This window comes from Xenopus laevis, chromosome 9_10L, assembly GCF_017654675.1.
Source record: "Xenopus laevis strain J_2021 chromosome 9_10L, Xenopus_laevis_v10.1, whole genome shotgun sequence".
Lineage (NCBI taxonomy): Eukaryota > Metazoa > Chordata > Amphibia > Anura > Pipidae > Xenopus > Xenopus laevis.
In genome coordinates, this window is record NC_054387.1 from 72,481 (window position 1) to 87,403 (window position 14,923).

Below are 14,923 nucleotides of genomic sequence, written 5' to 3' on the forward strand. Positions count from 1 at the left end.
CTGCTGCTTGCCTAGTGCTAGGGTTAGGCATGTGGTGGGACAAGTGGACAGATTATTGGGAGGGGCTGGGGAAGACGGTCTTGGCACATAGGTACCAATGACAAAGTTAGAGGGGGGGGGGGAGTACTCAAGAATGCTTTAAAAAAAAAAAAAAAATAGGTGAAAAGTTAAGGGCGGGACTTCCAAGGTAATTTTCTCAGAGATATTACCTGTGCCACAAGCAACATTAAGAAGACAGCAGAAGTTTAGGAAGGTGAATGCATGGCTGCGAGACTAGTGTAGGGAGGAGGGTTTTGGGAGAACTGGGCTGATTTCGGCTACAGGCTCTTTGCCAGGGATGTGCTGCACCTCAATGATGATGGTGCAGCTGCTTTGGGGGAGAAGATGGCTAGAGGGTTGGAGGAGATTAGGGTTGGCGTGGGGGGGGGGTTCAGTAACGGATTCAGTGCAAGACAAGTTAGATGAGGTAGTGGGCATAGGAAGGGAAAAAGGGGGAAGGACTTTTGGTTGGGGGTACTGTTAAGGACAGGGAGGACGTATTGTATTTACAAAAGTTTCTGAAGCAAGGCCACTGGGAGCAACATGTTGCTCATGAGCCACTGGTTAGGGATCACTGGACCGCAGAAAAGCTGTTGTAATTCCCATATTTAAAACAGGATTAAGATCTCCGCCTGGCAATTAAAGGGCAGTAAGTTTGACATCCGTGGCAGGCAAATTATTTTAAGGCTTGTTAAGGGATCCGATTCAACATTTGGTACTGGTGAATGGCATTATGAGCAACAATCAGCATGGCTTTATGAAGGATAGGTCATGTCAGACAAATTTGATTGCTTTTTATGATGAGGTAAGTAAGTTGCTGGACAGTGGGGGGGCAGTAGATGAGATCTATTTGGATTTTGCCTTTGATACCGTGCCCCACAAACAACTGCTTTCTAAACAATGAGCGGTTGGGCTTAATGAAGATGTTTGTACATGGATAGGATACTGGCTAAGGGATCGGGTACAGAGGGTGGTTGTTAATGGTACGTTCTCTAGTTGGAGTAAGGTTCTTAGTGGGGTCCCTCAGGGCTTTGTATTGGGGCCCACTTTTATTTAATTTGTTCATTAATGACTATGGGGAGGAGATTGTAAGTCATGTAGCAGTGTTTGCAGATGACACAAAACTATGCAATCCAAATAATTCCATCCAGGGTTTGGAAACCTTGCAGCAAGATCTTGACAAACTGGCAATCTGGGCAGCTAAGTGGTAGATGAGATTCAATGTAAAGTAATGAACTTGGGATGTAAAAATATCCACCTATACCATTAAAGGAGAAGGAAAGGTTAAAACTAAGTAAGCCTTATCAGAAAGGCCCATCTAAATATACCAGTAAACCCCAAAAGTAGTGCTGCTCTGAGTCCCCTGTCAAAAGAAACACTGCATTTCTTTCCTTCAATTGTGTACACATGGGCTTCTGAATCAGACTTCCTGCCTACAGTTTAAACCTCATTGCCCTGGGCAAGAGCATGCTCAGTTTGCTCCTCTTCCCCCGCCCCCTCCCTTCTCTACTGTAATCTGAGCCCAGAGCAGGGAGAGACTCAGGCAGGAAGTGATGTCACACCATGTTAATACTGTAGCTCCTTTCCTAAACAAACAGAGAGTTTCTAGAGCTATTTACTCAGGTATGGTAAAACATTCTACAGAATAAATATAGCATTCTAGCTTGCACTATTGCAGCTAATCTATTGGAAATAAAATGCTTCCGTAGCTTTCCTTCTCCTTTAATGGGACTGTACTAGGCAAAGCCATATAATGGAAAAGGACCTTGGAGTCCTTGTAGATAATAAACTTGGCTGTAGCAAGCAATGCCAATCAGCAGCATCAAGGGCAAATAAGGTCTTGAGCTGTATTAAATGGGGCATAGAGTCACAGGAGGGGGGGGTCATTCTTCCACTTTATAGAGCACTGGTAAGGCCCCATCTAGAATATGTCGTACAGTTTTGGTCTCCATCACTCAAACAGAACATTATTGTATAAGAGAGGGTAAAGAAAAGGACAACTAAGCTGGTAAAAGGTATAGAATATCTCAGCTATGAGAAAAGACTGGAGAAGAACCGCTTAAGGGGTGATCTAACTATGTATAAATATATAAGGGGATTCTACAATAATCTCTCTATTGCTTTATTTACCAGTAGGTCTTTCCAGCTGACATGGGGGCACCCATTCCGATTCGAAGAAAGAAGGTTCCGGCAAAAAATTGGGAAGGGGTTTGTTACAGTGAGAGCTGTGAAGATGTGGAATTGTCTCCCTGAATCAGGGGTACAGTGTTTTTATTTACTTCATCTGGATAAACTAGCACAGGAGTGCCCGTACTTTACTAATGTGAGGTCTACTATTAGTCAGGTTGTCCCATTATGATCTACATCCATAAAAGCATTGTTAGTATTCTGTTCCATGGAAAATATTACTTATATATGGATTTATGGGGAAATGTATATTGCTATATTTAATAGACAACTGTTTCTAATGTAACCTTAGCAACAGCAATTCCACAATTATGGATCCGCACACACCAGTTTTTCTGCAGTGGGGAAGCCCCCTTTCTTTTATTTAGATTCACCACCAATATCAACGTTTCGGGGGGTACAACCTCCCCTCGTCAGGATATAATTCCAAATGTGAAAAAAACACCTTTATAGGCTTAGCTCCGCCTCCAACATTACATGTGATCTAATTAACATTTTACCTTTATATCCCCTTCAGGTTTCAATCTTTATACAATATTCATAGTGTATAGCCAATAAATAGTGAATTCAATTATCTAAAAAAAAATTTAAAAAAAGTTTTCATATATTGCTATTTGAAATATAGTGACTATACCATCAATTAATATACTCCTGTGTTAAAACCAATACCATTTGTTTTCATACAATAGAATCAATTTTTAGAATAACATCTTTTTCTACCTTTGTTGTTAATAATACTTTTTCTCTATCACCTGACATTTCTTATCTGTGAAAAAATAGAAAATGTAAAAAACGAGTTAGGGGAAAAAACAAGTTAGGGGAAAATATTTGCAGTTCATCATAAAAAACAAGCTAAACTGTAATTTTCATTGAGACCCTTTGGAGTTAGCGTTTTGAGTTGCCATATCCAAAAGGCCTCACGCCTCAAAAGACTCCTTTTAAAATTTTTGAAACTTCTAAAAAATACAACTTTAAAGACATATACATTAATACTCTGCACCATAGATGTAAAAGATCTCTATACATCAATCAGACATGATGAAGGTATAGAGTGTTTCAGAGAATACCTGCTGAATGAGAAACTGCAGATGCAGGAGGTTAATTTTGTGTGTGACTGCCTAGACCTTATATTAAAACGTAATTACTTTCGGTTTGACAATAATTTTTATTTACAGATACAGGGTACAAGTATGGGTGCCAACATGGCACCAGCATATGCTAACATATACATGCCCAAATTTGAACATGAATATATCTTAGCACATCCCATGTATAGTGAATACATAGCCATGTGGTATAGATATGTGGACGACATGTTCATGGTATGGACAGGAACTGTAGAACTATTGTCTAAATTCTATAATTATTTGAATTCCGTGCATGAAACAATTAAATTTACCATGAACATGTGCCCTCATTCAGTAAATTATTTGGATGTAAGGGTGACCTTAAATGGGGGAACCTTTGTAACCGATAGAAAACAGACGGATAGAAATAACCTTCTGCACAGAGATAGTTATCATCCAGTAGGAGTAATGAAAGCACTACCAAAAAGTCAGTTCATCAGAGCGAGAAGAATCACCTCGTCTGATGAACTATATAAGGACCAAGCAGATGTATTGGTGAAAATTTTTTGCCAACGAGGGTATAGTAGAAGGGAGCTAGAAAAGATCAAAGAAGAGGTGTTGGATATAGATAGACAGGAATGTTTAAAAGTGAAAGAAAAAAGAAATAGAGTTAAAAAACAAAATTCGGTATGTGTAACAACATATGGTCCCCATTCAACTTTTCTAAAGAAAGTAGTATTACAATATTGGCCCATATTACAGAAAGATAGAACATATGGCAAATTGTTTATGGAAGAACCTCTCTTTAGTTTCAAAAGGGGTAAGACAATCTCTGATGGGATCATCAGAACAGATTATAAGGAGAAATCCACTCGTAAAAGAATTTCAAATAAAAATGGAACCTTTCCCTGTTACAATTGCGGACATTGTAACGGAGTGATTAAGAGAGATATATGTAAACACCAGAGTCTGGGGTATGATATAAAACTTAAATCTTTTGCCACATGTGATACAGAGGGAGTAATTTATTTATTAAAATGTCCCTGTGGACTAGGCTACGTGGGCCAAACATCTAGATCTTTTAAACTAAAAATGAACGAACATAAAAGCGTTATAAGAAATTTTAAACCAGAAGAGAAGGAGGAAAGAACTGGAGCTAAAGGGAAAGAAAAAGAGAAATATAAGAAAGAGAGACTATTAGCAAAGCATTTCTTTGATAATAAACATAACATATCGCAGCTAAGGTGGCAAATTTTGGAAGTGGTTCGAAAAGATGAAGGTAATGATTTTAAAAGGAGTCTTTTGAGGCGAGGCCTTTTGGATATGGCAACTCAAAACGCTAACTCCAAAGGGTCTCAATGAAAATTACAGTTCAGCTTGTTTTTTTATGATGAACTGCAAATATTTTCCCCTAACTTGTTTTTTCCCCTAACTCGTTTTTTCCATTTTCTATTTTTTCACAGATAAGAAATGTCAGGTGATAGAGAAAAAGTATTATTAACAACAAAGGTAGAAAAAGATGTTATTCTAAAAATTGATTCTATTGTATGAAAACAAATGGTATTGGTTTTAACACAGGAGTATATTAATTGATGGTATAGTCACTATATTTCAAATAGCAATATATGAAAACTTTTTTTAAATTTTTTTTTAGATAATTGAATTCACTATTTATTGGCTATACACTATGAATATTGTATAAAGATTGAAACCTGAAGGGGATATAAAGGTAAAATGTTAATTAGATCACATGTAATGTTGGAGGTGGAGCCAAGCCTATAAAGGTGTTTTTTTTCACATTTGGAATTATATCCTGACGAAGGGAGGTTGTACCCCCCGAAACGTTGATATTGGTGGTGAATCTAAATAAAAGAAAGGGGGCTTCCCCACTGCAGAAAAACTGGTGTGTGCGGATCCATAATTGTGGAATTGCTGTTGCTGAGGGGCCTTGTCGTGTCAGCGGATAACCAGCACCACTAGAGCAGCGAAAGTGAGTAAAATTCTGGGTGTGCGGTGTAATCACTTCAATTCTAATGTAACCTTAACATAATAAATATCTAAATGAAAAGAATAAAACAGGAGAGTGATATAGACAAGCTGTTTGTTGTCAGAGTCTTGAGATCTACTGATAACCAACTAAACGTCTACTGGTACATCGCAATGTAACTATTGGGCACCCCTGAACTAGCAGTTAGCAGTGTATATATATATATATATATATATATATATATATATATATATATATATATATATATATATATATATATATAGTGAATAAAGTACCCCCTCTTGTAAAATATAAGGATATTATAAGTTACCGAGGAGTTTCATGACCATATAAAAGTACGAGGCCGAAGGCCGAGTGTTTTTATACAAGTCATGGAACTCCAAGGTAACTTCTAATATCCTCATATTTTACAACTGGGGGTACTTTATTTATTATAATACACAAGTTTCAGTGAGTCATGTGACAGAAATGACATCAGAACTCACCGTTTATAACTGATGACATCAGAACTCACCGTTTATAAGGATATCATTTACAGGATATTCATGGCTTTTGTGTATTATATACATATACATACATAGAGAGACTTAAAAGATTGAACTTGATGGACGTGTCTTTTTTCAATCTAATTTACTATATTATTATATTTGAGAAAGTCACTATAACCCTAAAATAAACGAAACTATAACAAGGAAATGTATTTGGCCAGAGTTTACCCAAAACCTTTTTGTTGGTCAGTTTGGGAGAAAAGACTCAGAACAGCCTGTTGGAAAGCTGAAAAAGAGTCTCTCTGAACTGTCTCAGCAGAAAATCTGATGTAAGGAAATTGGGAGCTAAGGTGGAGCAGTGCATGGCGAGAAACCAACACGAAACACAAGTTATTTTTTGTTTCTAATAGAAGTAGAAGACAAAAGCAGAGGGAAGGCGGATTTTAAGGGACTTACTATCAGCTTCCGACTGTGCAACGCTGTTACACCAGCTCGACACGCCCACAAGGCGGCAACGTTGTGCGTCACTGCGCTTCCGCGTAGTCTTGATGTCAGTCTCGCGTGACGAGACTTGAGGCGTAGGGATTTCTGTAAGACAGGAGACTGGGAGGCTGTCACTGTGTTAGTAACGTTTTAACCCTACGGAGGGAGGGGTGCAGTACGTTAGTAACGTTAACCCCGCGTTTCTTTGCGCGACTTTCTATGGGTTGGACGCTGCCGTGTCTTTTGAGCAATAATGTCCAACCTGGTCTTTTGTAGGATGAAAGGGCGCGGATATGAATGAGAAGACATGGCTAGAGAAGTGTGCGAGTCCGAGTGAGGAGGACAAGATGCCGAGTCCGCACAAGCTGACAGGCCCAGAGGAGGGTAAGAAACACTTGGGGGGGGCGGGCTCAGGGCAGAATGTGTACGAGGGACAGCGATTCACTCGGGCGGTTTCCTGACTGGGAAAAGATAAATGGATTTTCGGTCAAAGGTCGTTTGTGTGGAGTTTGTTTTTGTCCTGTCATCCCGGATCAGAAGTGACAGCAGCAGCAGAGGGAGTGGCAGTAACAGCAGCAACATCATCATGTTGGACTACAGGCTGCACTTCCCTCCCCGGTGCACATGGGGGCAGTGTGGTCTCTTCTAGTCACTTAGTCTTATTATCAGCTTTTACACTGATGGCCTTGCCTGGACACCCATTGTCTTTATGGCAGGCTTCATACACAGGCTTCATACACTGCACAGGCTTCATACACACACAGTCTTATCAGCTTACACTGATGGCCTTGCCTGGGCAGTCATTGTCTTTATGGCAGGCTTCATACACTGCACAGGCTTCATACACTGCACAGGCTTCATACACTACACTGGCTTCATACTCTGGCTTCATACACTGCACAGGCTTCATACACTGCACAGGCTTCATACACTACACTGGCTTCATACTCTGGCTTCATTCACAGGCTTCATACACTGCGCAGGCTTCATACACTGCACAGGCTTCATACACTACACTGGCTTCATACACACACAGTCTTATCAGCTTACACTGATGGCCTTGTCTGGGCAGTCATTGTCTTTATGGCAGGCTTCATACACGGGCTTCATACACTACACGGGCTTCATACACTACATGGGCTTCATTCACAGGCTTCATACACTGCACTGGCTTCATACACTGCACTGGCTTCATTCACAGGCTTCATACACTACACTGGCTTCATACACACACAGTCTTATCAGCTTACACTGATGGCCTTGTCTGGGCAGTCATTGTCTTTATGGCAGGCTTCATACACTACACAGGCTTCATACACTACACGGGCTTCATACACTACACGGGCTTCATACACTACACGGGCTTCATACACTACACGGGCTTCATACACTACACGGGCTTCATACACGGGCTTCATAGACTGGCTTCATTCGCTACACGGGCTTCATTCGCTACACGGGCTTCATACACTACACTGGCTTCATACATACAATGTCTCCCGCTCTGTTGACATTCCTAAAAGTTAGGTATCTTCACAAAGGGGTTTTTATTGTGTCCTGATTCCTCAGTAAGATAGGTATCTTCACAAAGGGGTTTTTCATTGTGTCCTGACTCCTTCATAAGTAATGTATGTATCCTCACCAAGCGGTTTTTCAATGAGCCCAGGTTCCTAAGTAAGGTAGGTAGCCTCATCAAGTGGCCTTCCATTGTGTCCTAATGCCTCAGGAAATAAGGTAGGTAGCACCAACTAGCAACCTTTCATTGTGTTCTGACTCCTCTATAAGTAAGGTAGGTAGAATCATCAAACGGCCTTTCATTGTGTCCCATGCATTTATGTAACCAGCATATTTGACACCTGACTCGGGGGTTTCATGAATGAAATTTGAATAATGGCAGAAAGCATTTGTAGGTTCTAGGGTCTTTGCCACTAATATGCTCAGTGGATGAATTGATTATAAGGAAGGTTGGATGATAATCCCCCTGGGTATGAAGCTAATTGTTCCATTTTCAGATGATTCCTCATCAGAGAGCTGTAATGGAAATGTATTTTCCTTACTGAATTCGTCCACCACTTTGGCCAGTGTTGCCCATGATGGATCCCTGCCTGACATTAATGGGAATTCCACTAATTCGCTTCTGAAACTCAGTGCAACTTCTGAAGATCAGCCCATCAATCTGAGCGATAAGATCCATTCATCTCTAGGTGTCCCACCTTATACATCTGACAGTGATGCACTACGAAACCGTGCAAAATACACTCTGAAAGCCACCTCAGAGGTTAGTGGCACGGCTGCAGGAAATGGGAAGGGGTATGGTGTTACAGATGTTAATGGAACAGCAAGGGAGTACAAAGGGGTATGGTGCTAGGGAGGTTAGTAGCCAGTGTTGCAGGAAATAGGAATGCAATACAGAGGTTAAGGGCAGTGCCACAGGGAAAAGGAAGGGATATGACGCTACAGAGGTTAGTGGCACAGCTGTAGGGGGAATATGAAGGGGTATGACGCCACAGAAGTTAGTGGCACAGCTGTTGGGAATAGGAAGCGGTATGGCGCCACAGAGGTTAATGAAGCAGCTGTAGGGGATACAAAGGGGTATGATGCTACAGAGGTTAGTGACACAAGTGAAGGGAATATGAAGGGGTAGGATGCTACAGTGGTTAGTGGCATAGTTCCAGGGGATAGGAAGGGGCGAGGCGCTACAGAGGTTAGTACCATAACTGCAGGCAATAGGAAGGCGTATGGTGCTACAGAGGCTAGTGGCAGCTTTAGCATAAGGTTGGGGTATTTGGAGCCAGAAGCTCACACTTTTCCTGGTTGTAGTCCCCACCTTACAGCTCTGGAAGTTATGACTCCATTAAGACAGAAGTGAGTGGCTGTGCAGAAGATCTGAGTGTTAGTAGGACTCCTGCAGGAGATGACGATGATGATGATGACCATGAAGATAACGATCGTATCACAGACTCAGAAGGGCTGGACCCAGAGCGTCTAAAAGCTTTTAATGTGAGGCCATTTTCTGATGTTGTGCTGAAATAGGGGGTTTTATCTCAGTGGGAGCAAGAGAGTTGTTAGAGCTATTATATTGTGATTGTCAGCTGCTACTTCTACTATACAAAATTTTCTGTACTTTTTTTGTGTCTCAATTCAGATGTTTGTGCGTCTCTTTGTGGATGAAAATCTTGACCGAATGGTTCCAATTTCCAAGCAACCAAAGGAGAAGATTCAGGCGATTATTGAGTCCTGCAGTCGCCAGTTTCCAGAATTACAGGAGCGTGCCAGGAAACGTATCAGAACGTACCTGAAATCCTGCCGGCGTATGAAGAAGAATGGCATGGAGATGGTGAGGCTGCATACAGTAGATGGACAGGATTCCTGTTGGTAACATGTTATGAAACCTTTTTTCAGGGTGCCTATAGTAAGAGCCTGTGGCCCTCTATTCTGGGATGGAGCCAGCCTAAAGGATTTCAGTGCTAAGAGAGAACGTTGCTCTGTCTGCTGGGTAGGAACCAGCCTATAGGATGCAGTGCTAATACATAACATTGCTCTGTCTGCTGGGTTGGTGCAAATATTTCACTCTACATGGAGGGCAAGAGATAGATAAATCATATGCACGGTGCTGAACATCAGCAGCTACCCTCCTATTTATAGAAAACAGACACTCTTGGACATCTTACTACTAACAGAACTGCTTGTCACAGGGCATTAGGGTAATTAGATGAGATGAGCTTGCTATATCGTATATATCCAGTTTCCCAGGATTCTCATAAGCCTTGGGCTATTGGCGATATCTCCTGCAATTTTTTATCATTACAGGCCAGACCTACACCCCCTCATCTGACTTCCGCTATGGCTGAGAATATTCTGGCGGCTGCCTGTGAGAGTGAATCCCGAAAAGCAGCTAAAAGAATGAGACTGGAGATTTACCAGGCTCCTCAGGTAACCCGCTGCATCTCACAGATTACAGGGGGAAAATGCATTCTAGTCTACCCAAATTAATGTTCTAAATCAGAATTGTCCAGTTGGAGTCCCACAGGCCAAAGGTAGCCTTCTTAAAAAGATCATGGCCCCCATACCATAATGAATGAAGTGGAAAGCATTTAAAAATTACAGATCAGATGGGATATACTTTCTTGTAGGACCTACACATACCAGAACAACTGTTGTAAAGCAACAGTCAAGAAAGCAAAAATAGAAATTGAGAAATAGACCGTTTATTTTCAGTAGACTGAAGTATATCAATCATAAAAAGGTGTGGGTTGAGAGTGTGGCTCTATTGCTGTAAATAATGTGGTTATGAAGGATATGGAAAAGGCAAAATCAGTTCTTTTCTTCATTGTATACAATAGAAGGATCAGCTTTGTCATACTGAAATAATAAACGTTTAAATATAATAAATTTAAAATTCTATACGGTTTTGAAATAAGCAAGTTATTCTTCATTCTCCCTCTCTCAGCACCTGTTTGCTTCATTCTTTCTTCAAGCTCTGTACAGAGACGTAGGGATGCACCAAACGCACCTGTTTGGTATTCAGATGAACTTCAAAATCCTCCTTAATGGATTTGGCTGAAATCTGAATCCTTGATGCCGCTGGGGCACAAAACTGATGCAAGTTGAAGTGCATGCATAGCAAATTGCTTTATGTATGGTTAGGATTCGGCTCTTGGATTTATCCGAATCTTTTTAAAAAAGGTTGGGGTTCGGCCAAATCCCAAACTGAATCTAGGATTCGGTGCATCCCTGCAGAGAAGAGCAACTAAGGTCATAAAGGAAATTAAAGAGTTCAGTTTAGAGGAAAGGCTGGCCAAGTTGGGATTGGTTATACTGGAGAAGAGGCAGTTAAGGGGAATATGATCACCATTCATAAATAAATAAAGGGGACCATACAATAAACTCTCTTATTCACCGGTAGATCCTCCCTGTGGACACCTCTTTCTGATTAGAAGAAAGGAGGTTCCAGGTTAAAGAGTGAAAGGGTTGTCACAAGGAGAGCTGGCAAAATGTGGAATTCTCTAAATAAAGCTGGCCATAGATGCACAGATTTTATTTTTTGTGCGATGAGTGACCGTTCGTTTCAGTCCAACGATTTACCTGAAACCATTCAGATTAGCAGTAAAAAGAAGAAATCAGACGATGTTCTGGCCATGAATTGACAGACTGCAATTTTACAAAAGTTATGTCCAACTCTCCAATTGATATCAGATCGGCAATACATTGAGTTTTCAGGTTTCATTTAAAGAGAAAGGTTGAACTTGAGGTACATATCTTCTTTCAGTATAATCTACTTTATTAATATATTTCAATGGTATATGTCAAGTATATGGTCTCTGGGTCCATTGTAGGTTGAAGCCTACATGTTATTCATAGGCAGAGCTACCATAGTTCCTGCTTCCCCTGCATTTGATAGTCAGGGTCTTCTGTTAGGGTTGGGCAGGGGATGGGAGGGGGCACAGAAAGCAAGGAGGCTGGTGATAGGACAAATCTGTGCTGCCACTTCTGCAAATAGAAATAAGGCAATAATGGTCTCCTTCCAACATCCACAGGATGATATTTCTATGGAGAAACCCACTGGACTGACACAATCCTCATATTCGCTACCTTCAGGCACTTACAGTCAGGACCCTGTGTACATGAATGGGAGTCTACACTATTCTTATCGTGGATATGGAGTTGCCCCCACCTCACTGCCCAGTGGAAATCACTGCAACGGTAACTTTGAAACTGGTGGATAGTGGGTGGGACACAGTGTGGGGGAATGGAAGAAGGAAGCACTACAGTACTTTCTAGAAATGTGCTTGTCGTTGTCTTCATTAGGCCATGTATAGAATAATTTGCCTTGGTGGACAAGGGCAGCACTGTGGTTATTTCAGACAATTGAGACAATAGTTCTCTGGATGCTGCACAACTAATAGTGTCTTATGACTTGTGAATTCCCATGGAGAAGGTAATTTGGGTTTCGTCTGGTCTTCTGCCCTGTGCACCAGAGTGCCTGGGGTACTGAGAGTCTGGCTTTGTTCTGACCCATTGAGATGCCGATTTACTGTAAAGGAAGCATCAGCCTGTTTATGGAGCTACTTATGTTTGTTTTAATCGTCCTTTCCTTAAACAGGTCCCACTGATCTCAGTATGAAAGGCCTGGCTTCGGGTAGCACCCACCCTTCTGCTACTAACAGGGCGATGCCATGTGCCCAACTCAGTCCGACTGAGATTGGTGCTGTGAGGCAGCTGATTGCCGGATACCGAGAATCTGCAGCTTTCCTCTTGCGCTCTGCAGATGAACTGGAGAACTTGATATTGCAGCAGAATTGACTAGCGCTCCTTCCTGACCTCAACCTCCATTTGTCGTTGTAAGGCTGGTGAGCGGCCAAGATGTCTCTTCACCTTTGTGTGCCAGCCACTGACCCTTACAGCAGTCTCAGAGCAGGAGCTGTGCTGTCTAATTTACAGGGAAGTCTCGGGCCCCTGTCTGCACTAATAGATTTCCCTTTGCACCCTAATGTTAGATTCTGCCCTGCCGATGGCAGAACTCACCTATTTATTGAGAAGAAAATTTCTCCTTTTAGTAATTTATTTTTCTGACAATGTTTTATGTGTGTACAGAATAGCGGTTTGTATTTGTTCTCTGATTTGTAGCATTGACCCGTCATTCCGTCCCACTCCAGCACTGGATCAGTTTGCCATGTCCCGGGTGCCATTTCTTCCTGTGCTCAGGTTCTGCTGGGGATGAGTAGGTACTCGGGGACCCGTGGGGGCTGAGTCACATTCCGTACACTAATGTTGGCTAACTGCTGCTATAATTCACCTTTCAGGTAATCTCAGCTCTCCCCAGACACGTTGAACTACAACCTCTCCTGCTTGGTACCCTTTCACCAATTTTGCACACAGATTTGCAAATGGAATTTTTTGCTTTCCTCAACTCAGGCAGATCCCATCTTCATTCATTGGGCTTGTGCTTGCTCCGCTTACAGGTGTGAAAGCAACCAGGTCTCTACCACTGAATCTTCCTGTGTGCGTCCATCCCATTTCATTGTGTCTGTAGACCATTCCATGGGACTTGTTCATGTTCATACACTAGGCACTTATGATGCATTTTCTACAATATGTTTTGTAAGCTTTAACCACTCCATTGTGTCCTGTTCTGCATGTTCCCCACCTGAAGAAGGGGCCCAAAGAGCCACAGGCAGACCTTCAATGCATCAGCCAAAACTACCTTCTTTGCATAGACTGCTTTTCTGATAATATGAATATGTCCTGCTCTCTGTGGGACATGATATAGGGGTATTTCCTGGTGTTATCCATGTAGCTGTGGTTTCTCCCAGTCAGTCAGGCCAAGTACTGGATTGAACTGGTTACGGGTATAGTCTCATTGCCTTAGGCTGAGCTTTGTCTGTATTACACAATAATATTACTGAGCACTTTTCTTCCATTCATTTCCATGGTGGTGAATAGAGGGGCAAAAATACACATAGCAGATAAGTGTAAATATAATGGGGGCAGTGATATTTCATGCATATTGATTCAATGAAAGCTAAAAATGGGCCATATACCTTTAGAAGATGGTTGTCCTTCTTGGGTTTCCTTCCATCCCTTCCCTTCCTCAACAAAAAAGTGAAATACATTGCTTTGTGTGGGAATAGATATTGACTGCTCTGTAAACTGGGCTGCAAATAGAAACAACCCAAATGCCCCAGTTGGTATTGGGTCACTGGACAATGAGCCTTGTGTCATTTGTTTCCTGTTTGTGGTTCAGCTTCCTGTTTACATGTACAGAACAGGGGGGGGGGGATTCTCTGCTTATTAAAGCCACAGCGCCTGCAATTGTTTCCATCAGCTCAGGTAAAACACATGCACAGCAACTAGCAGGGACAACCCATGTCCATATAATCAAATTCCACCCAGACATTCCAGAGCTTTTCCACTGCAGGCCCCACTGTGAGACAGACTCTACTGGTCAGAACAAGAGACACAGGCTACCTCCTCTGCATATTTTGTGCCGGTCTATTATTCAACCCCATGTACCCCCCCCCCCGTGTCTGCGTCCTAACCGGTCGCACTGCACTTGAAAGCCACTTCTTTGGAGGCCCCCTGCTCCAGACTTCCTAAGGCAAAACTAGCCACACTTGGCTCATGTGAGCAGTTAAGACATCGATATATAAATATATATATATATAATATATAAAATCTATTTATTGTTTTGTGCTTTCTTTTCTATTAACTGTGCTTTAATTATTTTCATTTGTTGGATGTTTTTGTCAGCTGATGTGATGTGTAAAGTGACAGTCTTATCCCATACGCTGAGACCTACGAGCTGTCTCGTATACAGTAACCCAAGGTATTAATTGCTTAATGCACTGATTGGCCACAAAGTGGAACCCACCCTTTTTAAAATGTGTCATATGTAAGGCTAAGGAATAAATAAAAACTGCTTCAAGAACTGTGTCTGGTTGCTCTTTCATGGCAAGTTGACAAGGAGATTAATCACTGATTAATTCATTATAAGTTTCTGCAAAAAGCCTACTAATCACAGTACACTGCACTGTGGGATAGGAATAGAAGTGCTATAGCAAATGTTGTTAAACAGCATTACAAAAGGCAAAGCTCTACTCAACTAAGCTTTTTCAGTACCTAAGAGTGGAGTCCATCTAGCCTTGGTGTAA

General features: G+C 41.7%; 2 protein-coding genes across 3 annotated transcripts in view; one reads left to right on the forward strand and one right to left on the reverse strand.

Annotated features, from left to right (window-relative positions):
• Window positions 1-6,339, reverse strand: part of mapre1.L (microtubule associated protein RP/EB family member 1 L homeolog) — a gene marked incomplete at its 5' end in the record, with an annotated part of 26,629 nt that extends 20,290 nt beyond the window's left edge. Inside the window, 1 exon segment of the mRNA NM_001087427.1 lies at window positions 6,246-6,339.
• On the forward strand, window positions 5,140-14,700 carry nol4l.L (nucleolar protein 4-like L homeolog). 2 transcript variants are annotated; one of them, XM_018234504.2, is made up of 8 exons: window positions 5,140-5,283; window positions 6,549-6,656; window positions 8,285-8,550; window positions 9,093-9,272; window positions 9,418-9,609; window positions 10,083-10,205; window positions 11,810-11,975; window positions 12,376-14,700. In XM_018234504.2, exons 2-8 carry the CDS (start codon window positions 6,566-6,568, stop codon window positions 12,573-12,575), a joined length of 1,218 nt encoding a protein of 405 aa, XP_018089993.1. In that variant the 5' UTR covers window positions 5,140-5,283; window positions 6,549-6,565; the 3' UTR covers window positions 12,576-14,700.
• The last annotated feature ends 223 nt before the right edge of the window (window positions 14,701-14,923 follow it).